At 41.2% G+C, this 27,262-nt stretch overlaps 1 protein-coding gene across 4 annotated transcripts in view; it reads left to right on the forward strand.

Annotated features, from left to right (window-relative positions):
- Positions 1–20,263, forward strand: part of LOC122542861 (serine/arginine-rich splicing factor 7-like) — a 36,344-nt gene extending 16,081 nt beyond the window's left edge. Inside the window, exons 3-9 of one of the 4 annotated variants that reach the window (XR_006309876.1) lie at positions 10,701–10,880; positions 13,456–13,542; positions 13,652–13,696; positions 14,755–14,802; positions 15,560–15,589; positions 17,584–17,634; positions 19,786–19,871. Coding sequence is in view for 3 of the 4 variants with exons in the window: in XM_043680962.1 (XP_043536897.1) it covers positions 10,701–10,880; positions 13,456–13,542; positions 13,652–13,696; positions 14,755–14,802; positions 17,584–17,634; positions 19,786–19,840 (466 nt within the window). In the remaining variant the exon portion in view is untranslated. Of the gene's footprint in view, positions 1–10,700; positions 10,881–13,455; positions 13,543–13,651; positions 13,697–14,754; positions 14,803–15,559; positions 15,590–17,583; positions 17,635–19,785 lie in introns of all 4 variants that reach the window. The other 3 variants (XM_043680962.1, XM_043680963.1, XM_043680964.1) reach the window with 3 other exon arrangements.
- The last annotated feature ends 6,999 nt before the right edge of the window (positions 20,264–27,262 follow it).

Genomic DNA, 27,262 nt, shown 5'->3' on the forward strand with positions numbered 1-27,262 from the left:
AGGGTGCAATGGAACCCTTGGGATCATGGTAGTCCACAAACCCACCAAAACACTAAAACAGCAGCTAATGAACTTGAAAGACCTTATACAGACAACAAGCAAAACTGATGTCATTTACAAAATATCATGTAAGAACTTGTAACAAACGCTACATTGGACAAACAGGCAGAAAACTAGCCACCAGGATACATGAACACCAACTAGTCACAAAACAACATGACCCTCTCTCACTAGTATCCTTTCATACAGATAAGGAAGGACATCACTTTGACTGGGACGACACATCCATCTTAGGACGAGCCAAACAGAGACACGCACGAGAATTCCTAGAGGCATGGCATTCCAACCGGAACTCTATCAACAAACACAGAGTTGGACCCCATCTACCACCCCTGAGGAAAAGAACAGGAAATGACATCACCACATGAAATGATATCACCAACCCAAAGAAACCCAAACACACAAATAGAAAGCAGGAATCATGTACACTGCTTCTGCTGTGGCCCACAGAAGATTAGATTAGATTACAGTGTGGAAACAGGCCCTTCGGCCCAACAAGTCCACACCAACCCGCCGAAGCGCAACCCACCCATACATTTACCCCTTACCTAACACTACGGGCAATTTAGCATGACCAATTCACCTTACCTGCACATCTTTGGACTGTGGGAGGAAACCGGAGCACCCGGAGGAAACCCATGCAGACACGGGGAGAATGTGCAAGCTCCACACAGTCAGTCGCCTGAGGCGGGAATTGAACCCAGGTCTTTGGTGCTGTGAGGGAAGATACTGAGGGATAGGATCTATTTATATTTTGAAGAAAATGGGCTTAGCAGTTAGTAAGTTTTGAGAAGATTTGAAGCTCAGGTTGAGGTTCTGGATGTAGGTTTGCTCGCTGAGCTGGGAGGTTCATTGCCTAGTAAGGTGAAGAAACGTCTGGAAATGAACCTCCCAGCTCAGCGAGCAAACCTACATCCAGAATCTCAACCTGAGCTTCAAATCTTCTCAAAACTTACTAACTGCTAAGCCCATTTTCTTCAAAATATAAATAGATCCTATCCCTCAGTATCTTCTCCAGCAGCTTCCCTATCACTGACATCAGGCTCACTGGTCTATAATTACGTGGAGTATCCTTGCTACCCTTAAACAAGGGGACAACATTAGCAATTCTTCAGTCCTCGGGACCTCACCCGCGTTCAAGGATGCTGCAAAGATATCTGTTAAGGCCCCAATTATTTCCTGTCTCGCTTCCCTCAGTAATCTGGGATAGATTCCATCTGGACCTGGGGACTTGTTCACCTTAATGCCTTTCAGAATACACGACACTTCCTCCTTCCTTATGCTGACTTGACCTAGAATAATCAAACATCTATCCCTAATCTCAACATCCATTACGTCCCTCTCCTCAGTGAATAATGATGCAAAGTACTCATTAAGAATCTTGCCCATTTCCTCTGACTCCACACATAACTTTCCTCCTTTGTCCTTGAGTGGGCCAACCCTTCCTGTAGGTACCCTTTTGCTCCTTGTATACAAATGAAAGGCTTTGTGATTTTCCTTAACCCTGTTTGCTAAAGATATTTCATGACTCCTTTTAACCCTCTTAATTCCCCTATTCAGATTGGACATACTTTCCCGATATTCTTGCAAAGCTTCGTCTGTTTTCAGTTGCCTAGACCTTACGTAGGAGAAAGTGAGGTCTGCAGATGCTGGAGATCAAAGTTGAAACTTTATTGCTGGAACAGCACAGCAGGTCAGGCAGCATCCAGGGAACAGGAGATTCGACGTTTCGGGCACAGGCCCTTCTTCATTCCTGAAGAAGGGCCTGTGCCCGAAACGTCGAATCTCCTGTTCCCTGGATGCTGCCTGACCTGCTGTGCTGTTCCAGCAATAAAGTTAGACCTTACGTATGCTTCCTTTTCCCTCTTCGTCTCACAATTTCACCTGTCATCTGTGGTTCCCTAATCTTGCCATTTCTGTCCCTCATTTTCACAGGGGCATGTTTGTCTTGCATTCTAATCAGCCTCTCTTTAAAAGCTTCCCACATATCAAATGTGGAGTTTCCTTCAAACAGCTGCTTCCAATCCACATTCCCCAGCTCCTGCTGAATTTTGCTATTGTTGGCCTTCCCCCAATTTAGCACTCTTCCTTTAGGAACACTCTCATCTTTGTCCTAGGGTATTTGAAAACTTATGGAATTGTGATCTCTGTTCCCAAAGTAATCTTCTACTGAAACTTTAACCACCTGGCTGGCTCGTACCCCAACACCAGGACCAGTATGGCTCCTTCCCGAGTTGGATTATTTACATACTGGATGCTCCTTACAAATTCTGATCCATCTAGACCTCCAATACTACGTGAATCCCAGTCAATGTTGGGAAAATTAAAATCGCCTATCACTACCACCCTGTTGCTCCTACGTCTTTCCATGATCTGTTTCCATATTTGCACCTCTATCTCATGCATACTGTTGGAAGGCCTGGAGTACAGCCCCAACATTGTTACTGCACCCTTCCTATTTCCTAGCTCTCCCTATATTGCCTCACTGCTCGAGTCCTCTATAGTGCCCTCCTTCAGCATAGCTGTAATATCCTCTCTAACCAGTAATGCAACTCCTCCATCCCTTTTACCTCCCTCTCTATCCTGCCTGAAACATCTATATCCTGGGATATTTAGTTGCCAATCATGCCTTTTCCTCAACCAAATCTCAGTAATGGCAATAACATCATACTCCCAGATACTAATCCAAGCCCTGAGTTCATGTGCCTTATCTACTGCACTTCTTGCATTAAAACAAATGCACCTCAGACCGCCTGTCCCTTTGCGTTCATCATCTGCTCCCTCTCTACTCTTTCCCTTAGTTATGCTGACTTCATTATCTAATTCCTTATAGGTTTTAAGTTACTACCTCCTTGCTGTCCACTAACCAACTCATTTGGTTCCCATCCCCCTGCTACATTAGTTTAAACCCTCACCAGTAGTGTTAGCAAAAGCACCCCCAGGATATTGTTTCGAGTCCGGCCCAGGTGTAGAATGTTCAATTAGTAATAGTCCTACCTCTCCCAGAACCGGTCCCAAAAATCTACACCACTCCCTCCTGCACCATTTCTCAAGTCATGCATTCATCCTGCCTATTCTTTCATCTCTACTCTGACTAGCACATGGTACTGGTAGCAATCCTGAGATTACTACCTCTGAGGTCTAACTTTTTAAACTTGGCTCATAATGTCCCATTTCCCACCTCAGTCAGATCAAAATGCTGAGAGACACAGTATAGTTTTATCTCCTTCATCTTTATTCTGGGCACTGGAAGAAGAGAGAACGATTGCCCATGTGCACAGAGACACGAGTTCTCAGTCTTCTCTGGAATAGCAGTTTCTTAATGAATTATCTTGTCATTTACAAGGAGGAGCATCCAGGTAAGGCAACATACATATTAATTGGGTGACTATTACTATCAGCGAGTAAAGATTACACAATGAATCTGGCTTCACATAATGAATACTTTTCACTTTGTTAAACTGACCTTACATACTGAATGCTTCCAATATTGTTAAATGGTTCTACACAATGAACGGTTTTCCACCTTGTTAACCCATTACTCTTGCCTTCAGCACGCCATTGTTAACTGCAAGTTCTTATCTGAGTCATGCTCAGCTGAACTTCTTGTTTCACTCAAACTTAATTCTTTCCTTACCTGCTTATACCCTATACACATTCCAAGTCCCTCTTTTATCATTTCATGATAACCACCTAGATGGCACTATCATCAGCTTTTGTAAGACTCTGTAACCTTCATATCCCTTAAATGATTGAAAGACAAGATAAAGCTCACGTGGTTTACTGTCCGTAGAAAGGCCACTGACAAAAAGCATTCCTACCTCCTCTTCACTGTTGTTCGTTTCTTCACTTTTCATGCTCATGACTGGGGAGCTGATTGAATCCGTTGGATCGGGTTGTGGAGGGGTAGGGGGTGGTCCAAAGGCGTGCTTTACCTGTGAATGGAGAAACTCCAGAGAAGATGTTAGCTGCTGAAAGTATCTTTGCATTCCTCCCTCATTCCTTCCTTGCCAAGGTGGTCATCAGTATGAAGACAATCACACATTTAACAACACTAAATTGTGTCTGCCTATTTCAACATGCTTTGAATTCTTGAAGTCTGTAACTCTGTTCACTACCCATTATGCTATCAAGTTTTATACAATCCACAAATCTCTAAACTGTACTGCCTAAACAACTCAGTCAATTATAAACAACAATCAATGGTCCTAAAATCAAACCCTCAGGGGACCTCATTCAGATTTTCCAAAAATCATTTTCCTCCAACAAATTAATACTTGGCTAATGCAAAAGCTGTCAGGAAAAGTATTTCAGGAGTCTGGAACAGCTAGAAAACAACAAAAGGTTTCCTGTGCTTTAGCAATTGAAGGGGCAGTTTCAGTTCAGATTTAAATCTCAAATATTTGTGGGAAACAAATACAGAATATTTTAAAATATGTTTTCCAAATGAAACTTCCCAAATAACAGTTGAAATTACGGTGGTAATTTTGGTAGAGATCAACATTCTTTGGCTCCCTTCATATTGCAAATTCAATGAAGTCTTAACAATAATTAACAGAATTTAAACAGCTCATTCAAGTTCTGATATTCTCTAGAAAATCTTAACAAAACACCGAACTAAAAATGCACTCATCTTTTTGTAAACACTCTGCACAGTAGCAGCACAGAAATTATAATACAGTACTCTGATCTGGCTAAAGCATGACCACTGATCCAACTTTTTTTTTAAACGGGCATTGTAGAATTTCAAACAAATCAGGGGCTCAAGGTACTCAATCAATTTGTTTTAAGGTTACAAGTTTGATCATTTTAAAAAGAACCATAATGTTGTACAATTTCAGTTGTAAAAGCAAAATCTGCTCCATTACATAGCCCACAAAACAAATTGAATTGCGACCCTAATTCAAACAAGGCAAAACAGTTACTTAAAAGGATTTTCTGAACCACTATTTTAACAAACCAAAATTTCTAAACGTTGGACACTCTCAGCATGGTACAATTTACATTGAAACTTTCCTTTTTCAACTCAAGTATTAGTACAACCTTAATTTCAGCGTTTCTCATTTTGCTTTATTGCATCCTCTTGCTGAAGTTAAACTTGTAAAAAGAGAAAGCCCTAGCAGTGGACCACATGGCATTGTGATCCAAGCCGCTTTCTTCCCCCAGAACAAAGATTCGCAGAGCCTCAAATTTTGCCACTAGGGGACTTTAACCCCTTTCTCACTTTACTCCTCAGGGGGGCTCGACCCCCAGTTAAACACAGAGGACTCTAATCTCAATTAAATGCAAAGAACTCGAATCCCGCTTAAACACACAAAACTCGAGCCCCAATCAAACACAGAGAGCTCGAACCTCACTCTCACCCCTGCCCCCGGGACTCAAGCCCCAATTACATCCTCTGGCCTCAAACCCTCGAACCTCGGTTTGTCAGCGCACTGCCATATCTGTATTTATCGACTGAACTATTTACCATTTGAGGAATCCATAGAATAGAAAGCGATTGAGCACGGAGACCATTTCCGACACAGGAATATTGAGAGGGAGTAAAGTTTAAAATCTTACCTTGTGGGCTCATCCATTTTTTGCCTATATGAACCATGACAGCTGACTGCTCACCCTGCCCCTTCAGAATTTTCTGCAGCCAACCTGAGACATCCCTGACCCGTGCACTTGGGAGGCAACATACCATTCAGGACTATAGTTTTTGACCACAAACTCCTATCTACTCCCCTTACACTTGAATTCCCTATGACTGTAGCCCCTCCATTCTTTTTCCTGCCCTCCTGTACAGCAGAGGCCAGCTATGGTGCCATGAACCTGGCTACTGCTGCCTTCCCCTGGTGAGCCATCTCCCCAACAGTATCCAAAACAGTACACCTGTTTTGGTGGAACATGACCGCAGGGGACACCTGCACTGCCTTCCGACTCTTTGTCTGCCTTTTGGTCACCCATTCCCTTACTCCCTCAGCATTCCTAATCTCCAGTGTGATCAATTCACCAAACATGCTATCCACAACCTCCTCAGCATTGCAGAATTTATTTACAAAATTACCGAATGAAACACAAAAAGAGAACAGAATACAGAATAACATAACCTATCCAAAAACTCAATAGATCATCCCAACTTAATGATGCTGTTCCAAATACTTGCAAGAATCTCCATAAACACTCCCTTGGCACAATAGGTAAAGTCAAACACAGGGTCTTACAGGAGAGAAGTCAGGGAGAATACCAGCATGGACCTGCTTCTTTGGGTGCAGCAGCTTCCAAACTGCCTGACTGCTTTCAGTGTATAGCCAGATCAAACCAGAGAAAAGATGAGCTGGGAGAACTGTCTGCTTCCCTTTCATTGTACATGTCATTTTTAACTTAAAAGCCTTTTGCCTGAGGGAGTATCTGTTAGCTATAATCAAATTGGCCCTAAAACACTTCAACTTTTTGAATTCTGTGTCTTTTGCGACCTCTGAAAAAACATCAAGGACAACATAACCTTGTTAAAGGAGTAGCATTGTCGCATTATTTAGTGTAAGGAAGCTTTTCCTAAATTCAATCTTAGATTTATTCGTAGCTATTATTCATTAACTTTTGTTTGGGGTTATGGAAAACTGGAAACATCTTCTGTATGATTTCCCCCCCACCCCCAAGCCCTTTAAAACCATGAGTTATGGCACTCGGTGTTCTGCACTGACTGGAAAGAAAATCAACTACCCATTTTAATCCCAGGTTTCAGTACTTGGTCCTGAGACATTTAGTTTGCTGCACTTCATCTACAAATCTAGGTGCCTTTTAAGCAAGTTGAGTGTTTTAACTCCACCACTAAATTGGGCAACAAGTTCCAAATATCTATCGCCCTCTGAATGCAAAGGTCTCTGTTCGTGGCCCCACTAATCCTCCTTATAATCATCTTAAATATGTGTCTCGTCGAATTCACTTCACTGTTAGGGGAAACACTGTCTACACTATTCGGTCCCTTATTTTTGTACACCTCTTAAGTCACACCTCAGCCTCCTCTGTTCTAAGGAAAACAGCACTAGACAATCCAATCTTTCATCATAAGCCCTGGTAACATTCTTTTAAATGTCCTCTCTAGAGAAATTATGTGAATAGGAAGGAATCAGTGAACTGGCTGGTGGGCAAAAAAAAAACAAATGAAAAATTCAAACTGGGGATGTGTGGGGTAATGCATTTGCTAAGGGCAAACAAGATGAGAACTTAATGAAATCAATGGTGGCATAGTGAGAAATGTAGAAGAGCAGGAAGACCTAATAGTGTATGACCACTGGTTAATGAGGCATACAGCTGCTCTTCTTCGTTGTGTCCAGATATAGGAAGGATATTATTAAGCTGGAGAAGGTTCGGAAGAGACACCAGAATGTTGCTGTGTATGGAAGATTTGACTCACAAAGGCTGGGCCTTTTTTCACTGGAGTATAGAAGGTTGAGAGGCTACCTTATAGACTTTTATAAAATAATGAGGTATGGATAGGGTTAGTAGTACTTATCTTCCCCCTAATATAGGGGATTTCAAAAGTAGGGGACATATCTTTTAAGGTGAGAGGAGAGAGATTCAAAAAAGACGAGGGGGAGAATGTTTACACGGTGGCTCGTGTGTGGAATGAACTTCCTGAGGAAGTGGTGGATGTGGCTACACTTACAATGTTTAAAAGACATTTTGGATAAGTACATGAATAGAAAAGGTTTGGAGAGCTCTGATCCAGGAGCAGGCAGTTTAGTTTGGGATTATGTTTAGCATGGATTGGTTGTACCGAAGGATTGGTTTCCATGCTGTATGAATAGACTTGGACAGTTAAAACAGTCAAGCCACAGCCAGAGTATTGTTTCAGATAGGATTGCACAAGAAATACAGAGGAAATTTACAAAGATGTTGCCAGGATTGGCGAACTTTGACTAAGAGAAATGAGTGGATAGGCTTGCTTTGTTTTCTTTGGAATATTGCAGGCTGAGGGGAGATTTAATCAACTTGTTTCAAACAGAAGGTGGTGGATCTCGGTATCACTGTCTGAAAGGATATGCACTGAGATACTCTGAGATACCTGCTCTTGGTCTGTAGATGTGGAAATATGATTAAACTGGATTGCCCTATTTGGCTAATACATAGCATCCTCAGCCAAATTATTGTCTTCAGTGGTATCAGTTTTTTGCAAATTAGGAATTGGAATAGAATACTTGGCCCTACAAGCATGCACTATCATTCAACAAGCTCTTGACTGATCTGATTGCTCCACAGTCCGATCTCTGCTGATAACCTTTCACTCTGCTGCTTATCTATCTCCAACTGCTTGAAAAAATTCAAAAACTGAGGAAGTGTTCCAATGACATTTGCCCGTCTGTGAAAGCTCCTTCTCTCAATCTTAAATGGGCACTCCTTTATTTTGAAACAGTGAGCCCCTATTTCTAGATTCTCCCATAAGCGGAAACACCTTTCCATATGCAAGACCCCTCAGGATCTTCTGTTTCATTTAAGTCAGAGTATCAAAGCACAGAAAGAGGCCCTTCTGTTCATTATTTTCATGCTGGTCATTAAACACCTGTCTATTCTTATCCCATTTCCCACCACCTGGTCCATAGCCTTGAATGTTAGGTTTTCAAGTTTAAGTATAAATACTTCTCAAATGTGGTGGTTCTGACATTTTCAGGTAATGAATTCCAGGTACACTATTGTCTGGGTGGAAAGAATGTATCCTTGCATCCCCTCTAAACTTCTGCCTCTTAGCTTAATACTATGCCTCTGGTAATTAACCTCTCTACTAAGGAGAAATGTTTATTCCTGTTGTACTTATTGGATTGTATAATTTTGTCAGCCTCAGCCAGGTTTCCCTATCAGCCTTCTCCTCTTCAAGGAAAACAACCTTTAGCCTATTTAGTTTCTCTTCAAATGTACCATCCTGGGTAACATCCAGCTGAATCTCCTCTGCATCCTCTCCAGTGTAATTCCACCTTCCTTATGTCTATTCAGAGATGTTATTGCACACTTCTGGAGCAAGTGAAACTTGAACCTGGCTCTCTTAAATTCAGGCTTAGTGAAACTACCACTGCACCATACGATCCCCTCTCATCGTTCCAAGAGTGTAGTGACCCCACAATTGCACACAGCAGTGCCTAACCATCGTTCTGTCCAGTTCCATCATGATTCCCCCCCACCCACCTCCACCAAGGTTCTTGTATTCTACACCGAATAAAAGCACGTATCCAGTATGTTGCCTTAACTACCCTATGTGCGCATCCTGTTGCCTTCAATGATCAATGTATGTGGGCACACTGATTCTCTACTGTCCAAGATCCAGCCATTCATTGCATGCTCCCTTTCCTTGTTGATCGTCCCAAAGCAAAATGCATCACTGCACATTTTTCAGGATTAAATTCCAGCTCCCATTCTTCTGCCCTGTCCATTTAATCTCCTCCTCTTTCTCGGAACTCCACCAGATGCAAATCTAGCCTTTCCTCGATTTTTAAAAAAAACACCCATTCAAGCTCTTAACCTAGTAAACTTTTTCTGAATTGCTTCCAATGCACTCGTATCCATTCTTTAAATAAGGAGATCAGTACTATGCACAGTACTCTAACTGTTGTCTTAACAATATCAGGTTGTCAACCACCTGATGAAGCAGAGGTCCGAAAGCTAGTGCTTCTAAATAAACCTATTGGACTATGACCTGGTGTTGTGTGATTTTGAACTCCCTATTTTTTATATTCAATTCCCTTTGCAATATGCATTAAAATTTTGTTTAAATACCTAATTACTGTTTCCAAAGATAGGCTGCAACTCTTTCCTATGAGTCCATGCTGTTATAGTTGAAATTAATTGTGGCAAGAGGAGTTGGTTGTGTTGAAGCGTGTGATTTGTTAATCACTTCAAGAGTTTAGATTTGAAGTTGCATATGGATTTAGTTGATTTTTGTGAACTGGTTTAATCATTAGGTCATTTTTTTGTTTTGGGAATCATGATTTTAAACCAGAACATGTCAGAAAGGTGGACCAAGTTCGAGGGGCTGAATGGTCTACACTTGTTCCTATTTCTTGTGGTCTTAATGAAGTAACGTCAACTGGTTTAATAACATGGTGTTTTTCCCCACCCTATGTTAAATAGGAGAGTATTAGTCATACTTGCCACTTCAACCAAGAAATGCTTGTAGGGATTTAGTTGGGCTTGTCTGTGATTAGCCTGTGGGCACACACTGGTTTGCAGGAGCAAGGGTGATTTTGCTGTCTTTGGCTGAACTAGGCAACTTCGGTATATTTCCACTTCAGTTGAAGTCCTATTTCATACTGTGGTTTTTGTAATGAAATGCACATGTTTTGGCAAAAATTATTCAGATTAAAATAGTGGGAAAGGACAGGGGGTGTCGATTTCCAAGGTTCATAATATCAGAAATTTGAACCATATCTACATTTTTTTAAAAGGTTGATCCCGCTGTTGTGTATTTCCAGCATTGTTTCTTAAAACTTCATTTATTAATGAAGTTCCTCTACACGCTGCTAGCTGAATTGCTAGTCTCTACTTTATGTACAGAATTCAAGATGGGGGTGTAAATCTAAAATGAATATGAAGCTACTGATAATCTGAGATACTGTCACGCCCTAGTTTTTCAAAATCTAACTTTCTTTCACCTCCTATTTCAGGGTTCTATGTGGATCGAGGGTACGCGTTGAGCTGTCAAATGGGATGTCACGTAAATCGCGCTATGGCCGCCCTCCTGCTCGTCGCCAGTTTGACCCTAATGACCGTTGCTATCAGTGTGGAGAGCGTGGCCACTATGCCTATGACTGCTACCGGTACAGCAAGAGAAGGCGTGGCAGCAGGTAAGCTGCAGCGGGCATGCTGCCTGTAAATGTAGGGGAATAGGTGTCTTCTGTTGAGTGGGATAAGCATGAATCTTAGAGACTGTTATATTTGTAACTGGCCCTTGAAAAATCTGAACAAAATGACATTAAAAATTGTATAAAAGGCTAGGGACATTAGTAAGAGAGGTTAGATAAATCTTACTAGCTCAGTGTTGCTCTAGCACAAGTGATTCAATGGAAGATGACATAACAAGCTTTTTTTGCGACTATTGCTCTATTTGGTTTAATTTCCACAACATGCAGTATGTAGCCAAATATCACGTTTTCCTGTTCTCAAATCAAATGCACTGAAACTCTTGGTCTAACAGCCTCACTGACTGGTAAAATTCAGCTTGATTATGTTATAGCACAGCAGTATTAAGGCAGTGAGTGCCATTACCTACAGCTTTAGAAGATAATGCCATTAATCCCAGTGCCCTACTCCCTCCTTCCCCTCTCCCACCAAAAAATAATAATACAACATTTTGGTGCTCTGTTGAATGTTTCTTGGCTGTAGGTAATTGAAGTTATTGATGGAGATATTCAAAATGCTTTAACTTAACATTGTTAGAGGATGTGCCTATTTTGTCTAATTTCCATATATATTGTTTTGATATGCAATTGTACATTAAATGTCTGACTTGTCTTCTGTTTAAATGTTAGAATGTATACATGTTTAAATGTTTCAATTATTTAAAATTAGCCCTGTATATGTTGCAAGTCACGTTTGCTATCAAGTATACATGTAGTATACAGTTGAATCCTGTTAATTGGGACTCCCAGATGGAAATTTATGGTTTAATATAAAAATACCACGACCTGAATCCCTTGGGAACCATTTGATTCTGGTGAAGGTCGTCTGGTCTGTCCAAATTAGCAGATGTCAGCTGTTCATGAAATTAATCAAAAGTTATGAATTGTTGAGGTGAAAGTTGAGTCCAGTATGAGAGTAAAGACAGGCTGAGGTAGTTCATTGATATTGAGCTTTGAAGAATATATCGATTGTATTGGTGGCAGGGATGAAACAATGTATTTTTTTTTAATGACTCTGGTGCCCACATTGATGAAAGCCTTTAGAATCCATAGAATCCCCATTGTGTGGAACCAGGCTCGATTGGCCCAATGAGTCCACACCGACCCTCCAAAGAGTAACCCACCCAGACCTATGCCTGTACTACAATACGTTTACCCCTGACTAATGCACTTAACCTGCACGCCCTTACCACTTAAATTGGCAACTTAGCGTGGCCAATTCACCCAACCTGCACATCTTTGGATTGTGGGAGGAAACCAGAGTACCCGGAGGAAACTCACACAAACATGGGGAGAATGTGTCAACTACACACAGACAGTCGCCCGAGGCAGGAATTGAACCTGGGTCCCTGGCACTGTGAGGCAGCAGTGCTAACCACTGAGCCATTGAGATTTAACACTCAGCTTCCCTTGTTACAACTTACTAGATGGAGAAGCCATACTCTTTTATATTTTTTGCTTTTTAACAATAATATTGGCAGCTCATTCCTTGCCCAGCTGGTTCTTCTGAAAGTTTAGCTGGTGACTGTCCACTGATGATTACATCATGCAGTCATGGCAAACTTGGCTTTGCCTCCTGCATTTTAGCTCTTTTAGTATGTGCTGCATAATGTGGTGTACTTGCTTAATTGGCCATCATAAGTAGGGTGGGGAGGGGGCAATGGGGCAGGTGCAGTTTATCGAGCTAAAATGTTGACGTGATTGTTTTCAGTCACACAATTCACATTTTACCATTGTTCATCCCTAACCACCAAGTTGAATGTGTTTTTCAAGGGCTGTTAACAATGTTTCTGGTGTAATAATTCTTTGGCTAACGATTCACCTGATCCAACCTTTCAGGTTGCTGCATTTGAGTCTGTCGCCATGATTAATGATCTTCTGACCCTCATGGCACCGGGCCTTCTAGCAAACTTTGGCCACTGCGGGTTCAGATCTTCTGTTGTGCGCATATACCTCTACCTGAGGTTCTGCTTCGTCCTGCCTTAAAAAAATCAGTCTACGGTCTTTGTGATACAGAAAATTGGCCAGTTTAAAAGATGTAACGCTAAAGTACGCCCATCAAGCCAACTAATCAGGCTCTCCGGTTTGCTAGAGGAGCGTTCAACTTAATCCATCCTAGTCCAAACTCCCCTCAAATATTCCACAATCAAGCACCACATGTATCCTGATTTGGGCTTTCTGTGTTTGGAAGATCTGCTAGACACAACGAGAAATGAACATAATTAGACCAACCTGCGTCTTCTAGATCTTCTAGATCTCTCTGGGGGCAGAGACGGCTAATCTGTTCTGTAAAGGTTAATTTCTTATCAGGAGTAGTTTTTAATTTTACAAGCCTTTTTTTATAAAAAACGTATTTAATTTTAATGTGCCTTTTTAACACTTCAATAACTGGCTGTATGAATCCACATTTAATTTTTTTAAAATAACTGTTTTGATAATATTTTGACATCTTGTGCAGCGTGGCTAGCTGTCACAGGTGTCCTTGCACCACATGAGCTTATTATACTCTCTTCTGTTTTAGTCGATCTCGATCTAGGTCTCGTTCCCGTTCGAGATCCAGATCAAGGGGGCGTCGTTACACCAGATCCCGCAGCCGCAGCCGCGATCGGTAAGTCACTGGACTTGCCTTTGGAGTTTGCGGTTTATTGGAACAGGAGCTTGCTTTTATTTTTCCTTCAGAGACTGGTCTCCTGCAAATAATTTCTTTTCAATTGCAGCCGCACTCGTTCCCGTTCTCCTTCGTACTCTAAGAAGAGAAGTCGGTGAGTGGCAATCAGCAACCTTAAAATTAGAGCCAGGCTGTTCAGGGATGTTGTCGGGAAGTATTTTCTCATATAAAGAGGAGCAGAAATCTGGAACTCAAAAGTATTTGATGCTGGATGTCAATTAAAAATGTCAAAACTGAGTTTGAAAAGATTTTGTTAGGTAAAGGTATTAATGGATATTGAACAAAGGTAGGTAGGTCGAGTTGAGATACAGATTATCATGGCCTAATTGAATGGTGGAGCAGGCTCAAGGTGCTGAATGGCTCACTTCTGTTCCTATGAAATTTGTGGCAGGAGCACTTTTTACTGCTTTGGGAGCAGGAAGCAGAATGAAATGGGATATGAATTTGCAAACAAAGAATGTGGTGCTAGAAAAGCACAGCCATGTATTTGGAGAGTATGGATTCCTGGGGTTCTAAGTATTTTTGAAAGCTTTGGTATTATTTTGCTGAAGGAGGAAAATCTGCTTCAAAAGTTAGAATAAATTTACCAAGAAGGGGCATGGGAGTGAGTCTGAGGCTGTTTAATATATTGGTTAGAACTTTGATACAGTGAAACCCAGTAGGAATAGTGTATGATCCAGCATAACTCAGTATATGAAGTGAAGTAACAATAACCTGCCTGAATGCCTTTTTCAAAATGGCAGCAACTGTTAATGCACACACTCTCAGATCCTCTGCCATTGTATACAAAGGCCACAGTGCAGTATTGAACTGAGTTTCAATGAGGTGCAGAGGATGCAGGTCCAGTTGAGGTTTTGAGGCTAGTCAAAGGGAAAGACCATAGTGAGGATGTTGGCGGAGAAGTGAAGACTTGGGGAGAGAGGGCGCGAAGTGAGGTTGCACAAGGGAGAATTCTTATCTCATCCTCCTTTTTCCCCCTCTTGCCTGACACCGTTCACATCCGCATCCTATTTAAACTGGGACCCAAACCTGTTTAAAAATGCAAACACAAATTTAAGTGGTGCGTAGCGCACATGCGCTAATGTCTGCACACAGCCTTTACAATATCACGTGTATGGTGTGATTTTAGGAGCCAACCTTATCTCTCTGCAGGTCCCTTACTCCATTAAGGTCCAAGTCCAGATCCCCAATTGGGAGAAGGTAGGTGGAATTTTGTTCTGTTCAGACTATAGCTCAGGAATGTTAACATTTCTAAGTAAATTACTGTGGGAGGGTGGGAATAAGAATGACCTATCTCTTGAAGGCTTTGGGGAGGATACTGAACTTAGCTCCCAAACAACATTAGTGAGTCAAATCATGCACAAAGTTCCACGTTCATTCCTGGTCAGTGCTTATTTGACCAAAATTAGTGTGATATTGGCATTTATTTCATCTCTGCATCCCTGGGTTGGGAAGAAAGATTTCTGTGTCTTGATCATTATCCAGTCTCTCCTGATAAAGTCACTCGTGGACCAGACACCAGAAATAGCTCAAGTGTGAATCCCTCTTATATGTCAGCCATTGCATTGTAGATCAGTAGTTAATTGGACAAGCTAGTGGAATAGTTGAATTATCATCAGGAAGGAAAACAATTAGCTAGAAATTAAGACCCCAGGTACTTAAGAATTGGGGACAAGCATATGCCACTCTGCCCTTAGATCGTGTGCTGCCATTCAATAAGATCATTCCTGATCTAAGATAGATGTGATTTGTGTAATCATTTAGCAAGAACAAACAGCAGCCTTAACGTAAAACTGTGTAAACACATTCCAGGTGGTGCAATCAGATAAAAATTATCACCGATCCAAGGAAGGATATAGGGCTGACTGAAGGTTTGGTGAAAGGTAGTTTTTTTTTTTAAGGACACAAATGACTAGAATATTTTTCCCACACCAACTTTATCCCCATCTTTCCAAAGGCTATTACCTGCTTGATGCCTGATGAACGCGTAAGTACAATGCACTTTACTTTTGAGAGTCTTGACTGTAAGTGTTGATGGACCATTTGACTGCAGGAGGTATTTCACCTAAGTCTAATCCAGTCATTACCAGCACAGATTATGTGGAAATAGACAATTAGGAAAACATGCCTGGGTCAAAATAAGTTGCCAACTATCTACGTGCTCCATCAACATCAAGACCACCTATTTCTTTATCCGTAACATCAACTCAACACCTGCTTGAGCTCATGCTGCTGAAACCCTCATTCATGCCTCATTATCTCCAGACATGACTATTGCCTTCTCCAATCCTATAACAGTACTGTAACAAGAACTGGCCCTTTGGTCAGCCATGTCTGTGGTGACCATGATACCATTCTAAATTAATCCCAACTGCCTGCACATGGTCCATATCCCTCCATCTCTGCTTCATGTTCTTCAATCAGACAAGAACTTAAGCTCATCCCAAACTTTGCCCGTGTCCAAACCCACAGAACCTGGTTTGCCCATCAGTTTGTATTCCATGACCTACCCTGACTGCCAGTCCAACAAGCTTTCAATTTTCAAATACTCTTTGTTCTCAAACTCGCCCTTCCATACCTTTGTAAGCTCTCCCAGCAGCGAGTCTTCAAAGACCTTAGTGCTGCTTTTATACTGTTTAATTGTTCCATCATTGGCTCTGTTCCTTCAACTGCCTAGGCCATGACCTCTGAAATTCCCTCCTTAAACAAATTACGTCTCTACCTCCTTTTTTTTAATTAAGCTCTTTATAGTTCATTTTCCTCATTTGTCCTAATTATCTTCTGTAGTTTAGTGTCACATTTTGTTTGATGATCATTCTTGTAAAATGCGTAGGGACATTTTACTGCATTAAAGGATCTATATAATTTGTTGAATCTTTCTAATCTAAGGTTGGTGGAGCCAGCCTAGCACTGTCCTGGGATTGAACTGTACCTTAATGTGCATGTCAGTGACTTGCTACGCAAATCTGTTGCCTCATAACTTGATCTCTAGTGACATATGAGCAGCCTGTAGCAGAAAATATCTGTTTTGGAAATCTGGAGTTTCCTTTTAAACTGCCAGAGGCATCCTTTACAGTGAAGTGTTCCTTCATATACTGTCTTGAAATTAATTTTGACAGGAAATGTTTTGATTGACTCTTGCTGAGAGTCTTAAGTGCTAAAATAATTATTTTTGTATAATGTATTATGTTGAAGTAATTGAAACTTGCATAAATGATGAGCTCTCTTCCTAAATATCCTGATCAGTACTTGGTTATTCCATGAAGTGTGGTGGCTATGTACCTGTCAACTGCGTACTAGGGAAGCATTGCTGAGCATTTCCACCTACTGTGCTCACTACAGAGTGATCAAGAGTGTTGATCCCTATCTCACTGGAGATGATGGAACCAAGGATGCCATGTTGGCCTATAACAGGATTTATTCCATAACCAACGTTTGACGTTATGGACTTTGGGTAAAGTGGTGGGAGGGATTCCCCTTGTATAGCCTTCATCCACAATACCGTAGTGGGTATTCATAAGTAGTGGGTACGCTGGAGGCTGGCCACCAGACTAGAATTGCAGTTCAGTTCACAGATTAGAAAATGGAAAATAATGGATAGATAACTTGTGGGTCAGGGATGGAACAAATCGATGTGTACACATAAAGTGTTCCTGGTTCAGACAGTGCAAGGTCTTTTTGATAACTGAAGAGCTTATGACATGGAATGAAAGTTTGATTAGAGTTAACTGATTGCAACTGGCTGGTTCAAACTTTGAGCAATTGCAACGTGATCAGAGCTGTCAGGGTCATTGTTGCAATGCAAGCAGAACCATGGGTTTTGCGTGGTTGAAGCGTGACCAGAACTGAGAGACCCAAAGTTGCACTGAGATCAGAGCTTGAGGGAGCAATAAATGCAGTATGACCAGGAAAATGAGCATTAATTTGATTATGGTGGGTGTTGGATGCTAGTTGCTTTCATGTTTATCTTTTTGTGTTCAGCCCTTCAAGATCACGGTCTCGATCAAGGTCTTTTTCGATTAAACGAGAAAGGTAAGTCCGTTTTGGCTTAGGTAACAGCACAACTTTCAATTTGTCATTGCCTTTGAGGTAGAACATACCCCGAAGGAATTGAGATGTAATCAAAAAATGGTTACCCAGTCAGTCATGCAATTGTGAATGGAGTACCTTTGCTCTACAACTACCTAACAGGTAATAGATGTAAGAGGGTGTATGTGGGACAAGTGGTCACAGGAATGGGGAAGAGCAGGGTCATGAAGACAATTAAACAAATGGCTTTGGTCTTAAATTCAGTTGGGGGAGGAGGAGCTGAGAGCCAATGGAAAACTATACAAGAGGGATGGTGGGTGCATTGCATGTTGGGGGAGAAACTCCTGTGTTTGAGTAAACTTTATACAATTGGTGGGGGGATGGAAAACCCAGACCAATGCTGTTTGTTAGTCTGCAGTTCCAAATTATGGTTGGCTCTGTCTGTACACAATCTGTAGTTTAATTAGGTCAAGCATTTCTTCTCTCACTTAGCTCATTGCTGTTATAATAACAAAAACAGCTTGAAAGACGTTATCATTCTGAGTGTGTGCCATCAACAGAATCTGATGTTATTGTTGATTGTTAACTGTAAAAGGAGATGCAAACTTCAGTATTTAACCTGGTTAAAGATTTAACCTCCTAATCTGGCTTTACACCTGAAATACACTCATTCTATGTGGAAAGTGTAATCATCTTTAAAGAGCTGAAGTTGAAAATGTGCGAACTCTATTGTCTGGGGAGCAGTAACAATTTGTAATTGAACTGATAAAATCACAGTGGGAGTTCTGCTCCCTGAACAATTTGTGAAATTATGCAGTTAAATTACTAGATGGGTATCTTGGTTCAGCTACAACAATAGGCTTTTGAGTTAGGATGAATCACTTCTGTAAAGTTTAAAAATTGCACAACACCAGGTTATAGTCCAACAGGTTAAATTGGAAGCACACTAGCTTTAGGAGCAACGCTCCTTCATCAGGTGGTCGCTCCGAAAGCTATTGTGCTTCCAATTAAAGCCGTTGGACTATAACCTGGTGTAGTGTGATTTTTAACTTTGTGCACCCCAGTCCAAAACCGGCATTTCCAAATCATCACTTTTGTAAGTTAGTCGGGTTCCATATTGAGGATTTTAAAATCGAGATTGGAAAATCTAGTTGCCTTTTTAAATTATTTTTTCACGGGCGTAGGCATGACTGGCTAGGCCTGCATTTATTCCCCATCTCTAATTGCCCTCAAAAGTGTTGGTGTGGTGCCTTTTGAACCACTGCAGTCCAAGTAGATGCTATCGTGAGATAGTTTGAGTTTGAACCAGTGAAAGACCAGCAATTTAGCTGCAGGTGAAGATTGCTTGTGACTGGTGGGAAGCATGTAGATTATAGCATTGCCATGCATCTGTTACCCTCGTCTTTCTAGGTGGTAGAAGTCCTGGGTTTGGGCGGTGCTGTGAAGAAGCATTGGTGAGTTGAATCAATCATCTTGTAGGTGTTACACCCTGGTGCACTGGTAGTCATTTGAGATGAATGAGATTGGCAAAAGTAGACAACATATCTGTAAGATCTGTGGAATTAGATTAAATGCCAGGAAGTATGTATTTTGCTAGCCTTTGCTCCCAGGGCAGAGGGAAAAATAGTCACTACTGAGCTCCATTTTCTCAGATTCCTGATCTTGGTATGAACACTGAATCACAGACCATGCTATTCTGGTACTTTCATTGTGATCTTGGGAAGTCTAAAAAATTCAGCAGACCTTATCCTGGATTATAGTTGCAGAACCCCATGGTCATGGTATTGAAAGAGTAGCACAGAGTTCAAATTCCACTGTGGCAATTTGCAAAATTGAACTCAATAAATTGGATAATTAAGGGCTAGCATCTGAAAGCATCCCAGATTGTTCTAAATGTCTCCATGTTCATTAATGCCATACCAACAAGTGACTGGTGCTTCACAGTTACGTGGTTCAATCTTAACGTTCACAGGGCAGCCAGGGATACGAGAGCAATAAGAGCTTGTCACTGTTGTCTGAATTCTATTTTAAATCTGATTTCTTTTGTGGATGTGTTTAATTTGTTTCACTGACTTTACCTTGATGGGGCATTGTGAATAGGTTGTGAACTCCGTTCTCCTTGACAGCTGTTTTCCTTTCCTCTCTCTTTTTCAGTCGCTCCCCTTCAGAAGGTTCTCGTAAGACCCCAAGTCCTGGAAGAGATGACTGAAATGCAAAGACTTTGTGAAGAGTGCAGCAAAGGGGCTCTCGTCATCTGACCACCTTTTAACTAACCTAGATGTTTTAGTGCCTTTTTACGTGCATGCATTCCACAGAAAAGTGTTCCTACTGTTCACTTAGCACGAGTAAATGTTCTTAATTGAATGTTGTGAAACAATTGTACAGCTTGTTCAATGGATCTTCATTAGCTGGCAAGGGTTCAGTAAAAGTACTCGCATTTCTTTGTATTAAATTTTACACATTTATCAAGTACAGAGATTCTGCTTCAGTGAATTTGTTGCAGTGTGCCAGGTAATGTCATGAAGATTAAATAATTGAGAATTTCTAAAAGGTTCCAAACCAGTTAACTATTTTGTCTCTTTACATCTTTTCTTATTAGTGCCCAATAATAAAGAGAGGCTTAAAATGTAACTTGTGTGCTCTGAATTTTAATGGTATGATTGAGAGGGTATAAGGCTGGGAGATTCTGAGATGTAATGAAGCCCCTGCGAAGACTTAATTTGTATCTCCGTAGTAATTGCTGCATAGTTGATTACTGGTGTTTAAGGTTAATCTTGAGTTGTGGTAAGGGAACAACTGTTTCAACTTGTACTATGTTAAATGCAACAAATGTTTCAAACCATTTTCAATATTGAGGACAACAATGAGGTGTTGAATGGAATGAGGGTTCCTTGGTAGGAGGCGATCCCTTGATTAATTAGGAGACGAGGATTGGACCCTAAGTTAGCTTGGGCATGGTAGTATAGTGGACTTGAATGAGAAAGGCAAAGAGTGTGGGATTTGGTGCATGTCGACTGCATCATTTAAGATCAATTGAAATTGGGGCAATAGAGAATCTGGGCTAATTACGCTGTGAGCTGAACATTGGAAACAGCTCACAGCTGCCATTGTGTGAAATATTGTAGAGGCAAGTGCACTGTCTTCAATAACCTTATGTAGCAATGTGATGGAACACTATATCAAGATTCACCACCTCTTGACTGACGGAGAAATGATAACCCTGAAGAATGAAGCCAGAAGTATAGGCTGGTAATAACCACAAGAGGATGGTCCTCTGTTTTACTAGCATTATGTTGTAAGAACATATTGAGTCTTAATATTGGTCAGGCCTTAATAAGAAAAGTATCTTATTAGCATGTATTTTAAGGATTGACATTTATCATTTTGCAAAAGTCTTTATTTTGATGAAGAATTTGATCACCTCTCAAATTTCTTGATGTGTTACATGGTGAATTTTTTTAATTACCTTGATGCGTAGAAACTCATGTGCCATATAATTGCTGTCATGGACCAACAGGCCAAATAGTTTGTGCTATAGCCTCAGGAATGCTTTCTGGTGATCGCATTGGTAGACTTTTCAGCAGCAAATAATTGGTTTACTTTATTTGAATTTTTTTTTAACGTCTGTACTGCCTGAGACAGTTTTGTGTCCTGCACATCCATTACAAAACCAGCCCCAAAGTACAGTTTTGTTGAAGTTAAGGCTCCCCTTTCATTCATAACTGCAAACCTACTGATGTGTATTTTTTAAATGAAGACTCCTGTCTCAATGCTGAACAGGTGAGTTTGCGTGCTGAAGGTGAAACAAAATTTGTGAATGGTTCATTCAGAAAAGGTGGGGGGGGTGGGGGGAGATAAACGCACACTGGCAGCCAGCATGCCAAATAGGAAAGGTGAGGGAGAATCCTAAAACAGAACCATTGATAGGTCATCAGTTTTTTTTTGAAGAATTGAAAATAAACTAAGGATGCAACCTCAAGTCATTTAAATTCCTTCATTATTCATGGCTCTGTTTCGAGTTGCCTAGGCATTAAATTCTGGAATTCCCTCTGTAGGCCTGTTCAACTAACTTTCTTCCAATTTAAGATGCTTCTGAAAATCCACCTCTTTGGCCAAGCTTTCTCTCTGCACTGTGACTTAACATCTCGTGCTCTCTAATGTTCCCTCCAAGTGTACACCCACACCCAGGGTACTCGTGACTTGCAGCAACCAGAAGTGGAGTGTGGTCTTCACGAAATAAATTAATTTTATTGTTAATGCTCTTGACAGGGTAATGGAGCAAAAGGTGGTATGTAGATCTATTTGGATTGTTTATTGAGCCTTGGTCTGTACAGATTGGCTGTTGTTTCCCTAGATTTAACAGGGACTACACTTCAAAAGATTCACATTCATTGGATTTAAAACACAGGCCACCTAGGTCTGGAATGGTTCTGTTTTAATTATAAAGTCTCTCTTATAGAACAATACAGCGCAGAACAGGCCAATCGGCCCTCGATGTTGCGCCAACCTGTGAACTATTCTCAGCTCATCCTTCTACACTATCCCAAAATCATCCACGTGCTTATCTAAACTTTCTTTAAAGTTGAAGGAAAATTATCAACATCTGCAATGTTTTGCTTTTGTACAGAAGGCTGTCTGTGTATGCTTCCCCATATCACACTGTACCCACATTCATCTACACTAGTAACCTTAGCTCCTGTGTCCAAGCCTGGAAAATATCTATCCCCTTTCAACTGTATTTTTATCATCCCATTTGTCTAGTCTCTCATTTAGCATTACATGGGTTTGTCGAGCCTTTGACAGTGTGTTCACAATGATGTGTATAGTTAGTGATTATCTCAATTTTCCCTTTTGAAGCTTCCCTTTATAAATTGCCCTCATCTCCATTCTCTAAAGTCCAGGGGAGCAGATTTGAATGATGATGGTGGCTGTTCATTCCAGAATTATTCTGGAATGCAAAGATAATTCCTAGCTTTTTTTTCTGTACTGCGAATCTTCATCTTAAACTGTCTCCTGCCCGTCCAATGCTAATGAAAGGAACACATCAGCTTATTTGTCATTAAGATTGAGACTACCTGATCAGTTCCCTGTCTCCCTTCTAAAACCCCATTAAAACAAATGCATTCAAGCATACCCTCTCCACTCCACTAAACATATTTTTCACTAGTTCCTTATTTCCTTTCATACCTTCTCTAAACTCATTGTGTCTATGAGATGCACACTGTAATGTCTTGACATTATTCCCATTAAACTCAGCTGATGTTAAGAATGTTACTTTCCTTAGGTTATATTCATCCTTCAAATCTGATGTCATCAACTTTTAAAAAGAAAACATTGGTCTCTCACTATTTTTGCAAAATACTGCCCCACTTCCAAACTGTGTTTCCCCTCAAGTCTTTGATTTAGGAGAAGATGGTCAATTCAATTTCTATTTCCTGGAATCACCCCGCAATACCTTTTGGACTCTCCCAACTGTGGCAAAAGGAACATTAGAGACACTATCTGTATGAAGACTGTGTTCAAACAGGTATTTACATCTCAGCAGCACCACCATATTGCCTCATTGCAACACTTCGCCTCACCACCAGAAAATTGCCCCATGGAATATTTCACAGAACTGATGCCCAGTTGTTCACTGTACATCACCTTCAATCTAAAAAATATTCACTCCAATGTCCATATTTGAGTACAGTCTGCAGATAATGTTTTCCTATGCTTTCACTCAGAAACTGACCTCCAGGTTATTGTCAATTCGTTGCCTTGAAACCGATGAGAAAATGGTCCTTTCGTACAACATCTGGAAAACTAAGGCTATCTTTCAACCAGTTCCCATAGCAAAACACCCCACCATATCATGGAAGGCTCCATTCAATGAAGGCAGATATTGAAAACCAGATTCATCACTGCCTCCAATATTCCAGCTTAGCTTTCAACTGAGGGGAAATGATCTCCAATCCAAAAACAAATTAATCGTTTATTCAGCAGTAGAGATCACTATGCTCTAATATGCATTACAGACATGAACAACTTGCATAGTCCAATGCCTTAGTAAAAGCCTCTAAATCTGTAACAAGCACTGTAAGTGCTGCTTGGCTAAAAGAGTGCTTTGGAGTTAGATGAAAAGAGGGAGTTAGGAGAGACAGGGACTAAGTCAAGCTGAAAGATTGAGTGTGTTGGTCAGTCTCGGCCCAGACAGTTCAAGAAAGTGACACAGTCCGAACAGAAATATCCAATTTGTAAATGATACCTGCAGAATATTTTCTTAGAGCTTTAAAGCATAATGTATTGGCTTAAATAAAGGTAGGGACTGTTTGCAACAAAGGAAATTCCCTAGCTTGATTAAATTCTCTTTTTAAAGGAAGTAACTAGCTTAATCTAGAGAGATGTCATGACAGGAGACCTCAAACCCCTGGTGTGCTCCTCCTGCACAATGTGAGATATAAGGGGTGTTTCCTGTGTTCCTGACAACTACATGTGCAAACAGTATATCCGGCTGCAGCTACTAGTTAATTTTTGCCAAACTGAAACTGTGGGTGGACTCACTGGAGCATCCATAATGTTGTGAATAACACATTTAGTGGTGGTAGTCATTTCTGCAGGTGAGGATTACACAGGTAGAAAGGGAATGGATGACCATCAAACAAAGGAAGATGCTCAGGAAGGACGTGCAGGAGTCCCCTATGACTATCCACACCTCAAACAGATAAATTGTTCAGGGTGATGGCCTCTCAGGAAAGCAGTATCAGTCAGGTTATGGTCATAGTCAGACAGCATGGAATCAAACCGTTCAGTCCATGTCGACCATAATCCCAAACTAAACCAGTGCCATCTGCCTGTGCTTAGCCCATATCCCTCCAAACGTGTCTTATTCATATTCTTAACCAAATGTCTTTTAAATGTTGGAACTGTACCTGCATCTGCCACTTTCTCTGAAAGTTCATTTGACACACAAACCACTCTGTTTTTTAAAAAAAGTTGCCTCTCATGTCTTTTTTTAAATCTTTCCTCCTCTCACCTTAGAAAAATGTCCCCAATCTTGAAAGCCTCCACCCTAAGGAAAAGACATCTGCCATTCACTTTCTCTATCCCTCATGACTTTATAAATATCTGTAAATTAACCTCTCAACCTCCTGTGCTCCAGCGAAAAAGTTCCCAGCCTATGCAGCCTTTCCTTATAACTCGAACCTTCCATACCCGGCAACATCCTGGTAGATCTTCTCTGAACCCTCCCCACAAGTGATAGTACTGTACAGCGGGAGAGGAAAATGAGCAGCAGTGCTTCCATGATAGGGGATTCAGTAGTAAGGGTACAACAGACACTTTGTGGCCTCAGATGTGTTAGAGGAGTTGAAATCCTTGAAAATAGATAAGTTGCCAGGACCAATGGATTGTTCCCTTAGATGGTGGAGGTCAGGGAGGTGATGGCCTAGTGATAGAATATTACAGCGCAGTATAGGCCCTTCGGCCCTTGATGTTGCGCCTCCCTGTCATACTTATCTGAAGCCCATCCCACCTACACTATTCCATGTACGTCCATTTGCCTGTCCAATGACGACTTAAATGCACTTAAACTTGGCTAATCTACTACTGATGCAGGCAAAGCATTCCATACCCTTACGACTCTGAGTAAAGAAACTACCTCCGACATCTGTCTTATACCTATCTCCCGTCACTTTAAAGTTGTGTCCCCTCGTGTTTGCTGTCCCCATACTTGGTAAAAGGCTCTCCCTGTCCACCCTATCTAACCCTCTGATTATCTTGTATGTCTCTATTAAGTCATCTCTCAACCTTCTCTCTAACGAGAACAGCCTCAAGGCCCTTTGCCTTTCCTCGTAAGACATTCCTTCCATACCAGGCAATATCCTAGTAAATCTCTCTGCACCCTTTCCAAAGCTTCCACATCCTTCTTATAATGCGGTGACCAGAACTGTACACAATACCCCAAGTGTGGCCTTACCAGAGCTTTGTACAGCTGCAGCATAACCACCTGGTTCCGGAACTCAATCCCTCTATTAATAAAGGCCAAAACAATGTATGCCTTCTTAACAACCCTGTCAATCTGGGTGGCAACTTTCAGGGATCTGTATACATGGACACCGAGATCTCTGCTCATCTGCACTCTCAAGAATCCTACCATTAGCCCAGTACTTTGCATTTTGATTACTTTGGCCAAAGTGTATCACCTTTGCATTTTGATTACTTTGGCCAAAGTGTATCACCTCACACTTGTCCACATTAAACTCCATTTGCCACCTCTCAGCCCAGCTCTGCATCCTATGTCTCTCTGCAATCTACTACATCCTTCGTCACTATCCACAACTCCACTGACCTTCGTGTCGTCCACAAATTTACTAACCCACCCTTCTAAGCCCTCATCCAGCTCATTTATAAAAATGACTAACAGCAGTGGACCCAAAACCGACCCTTGCGGTACGCCGCTAGTAACTGCACACTAAGATGAACATGTTCCATCAACTACAACCCTCTGTTTTCTTTCAGCAAGCCAATTACTGATCCAAACTGCTATGTCTCCCACAATCCCATTCCTCCGCATTTTGTATAATAGCCTACTGTGGAGAACCTTATCGAACGCCTTGCTGAAATCCATATACACCACATCAACCGGTTTACTCTCATCTACATGTTTGGTCACTTTGTCAACAAACTCAATAAGATTCATTCGGCACGACCTATCCTTCACAAAACTGTTCTGACTGTCCCTGATCAGATTATTCTTTTGTAGATGGTTATAAATACTATCTCTTATAACCTTTTCCAACAGTTTACCAACAACTGAAGGGAGACTCACTGGTCTGTAATTACCAGGGTTGTCTCCACTACCCTTTTTGAACAAGGGAACCACATTTGCTATCCTCCAGTCTTCAGGCACTATTTCTGTAGCCAATGATGATTTGAAAATCAATGCCAAAGGCTCGGCAATCTCTTCCCTGCTTCCCAGAGGATCCTAGGATAGATTCCATCCGCCCAGGGGACTTGTCTATTTTCACACTCTGCAGTATTTCTAATACCTCTTCCTTATGAATCTCTATCTCTTCTAGTCTAGATGCAAGTATCTCTGTACCTTCCTCGCCAACATTTTCTTATCACTAATCTATTAATCCAGTAACCCAAGGGACCTGGATTTGAATTTCACCATGGCAGTTAGTGGATAAGCTGGAAATAAGAGTATAAAGATGACTATGAAACTGTTGTTGATTGTTAGGAAAAGTCGAACATCTTCACTAATGTTCTTTAGGGAAGAAAGTCTTAACCAGTCTGGTCTATATGTGACTTCTGACCTACTGACTCTTAACTGCCCCCTGGGCAATTCAAGATGGGCAATAAATGCTAGCCCAGCCAATGATGCCCACATCCTGTGAATGAATTTAAAACAAAAAAGTAGATGCTCTGAGAATTATTCTCCAATCTTCACTAGAGATAGGTAAGGTGCCAGAGGACTGGAAGAATGCAAGTGTGGTTCGGTTGTTTAAAAAGATAACCATTAATGCCGGTTAGTCTTAACTTGATGGTGGGCAAGTTGTTAGAATCCATCCTGACAGACTGGATAAACTGTCACTGAGAAATGCATAGGCTAATCAGGGATAGTCACCATGGGTTTGTAAAGGTAAGG

The sequence above is a fragment of the Chiloscyllium plagiosum genome, chromosome 41, assembly GCF_004010195.1.
Source record: "Chiloscyllium plagiosum isolate BGI_BamShark_2017 chromosome 41, ASM401019v2, whole genome shotgun sequence".
Classification (NCBI taxonomy): Eukaryota; Metazoa; Chordata; class Chondrichthyes; order Orectolobiformes; family Hemiscylliidae; genus Chiloscyllium; species Chiloscyllium plagiosum.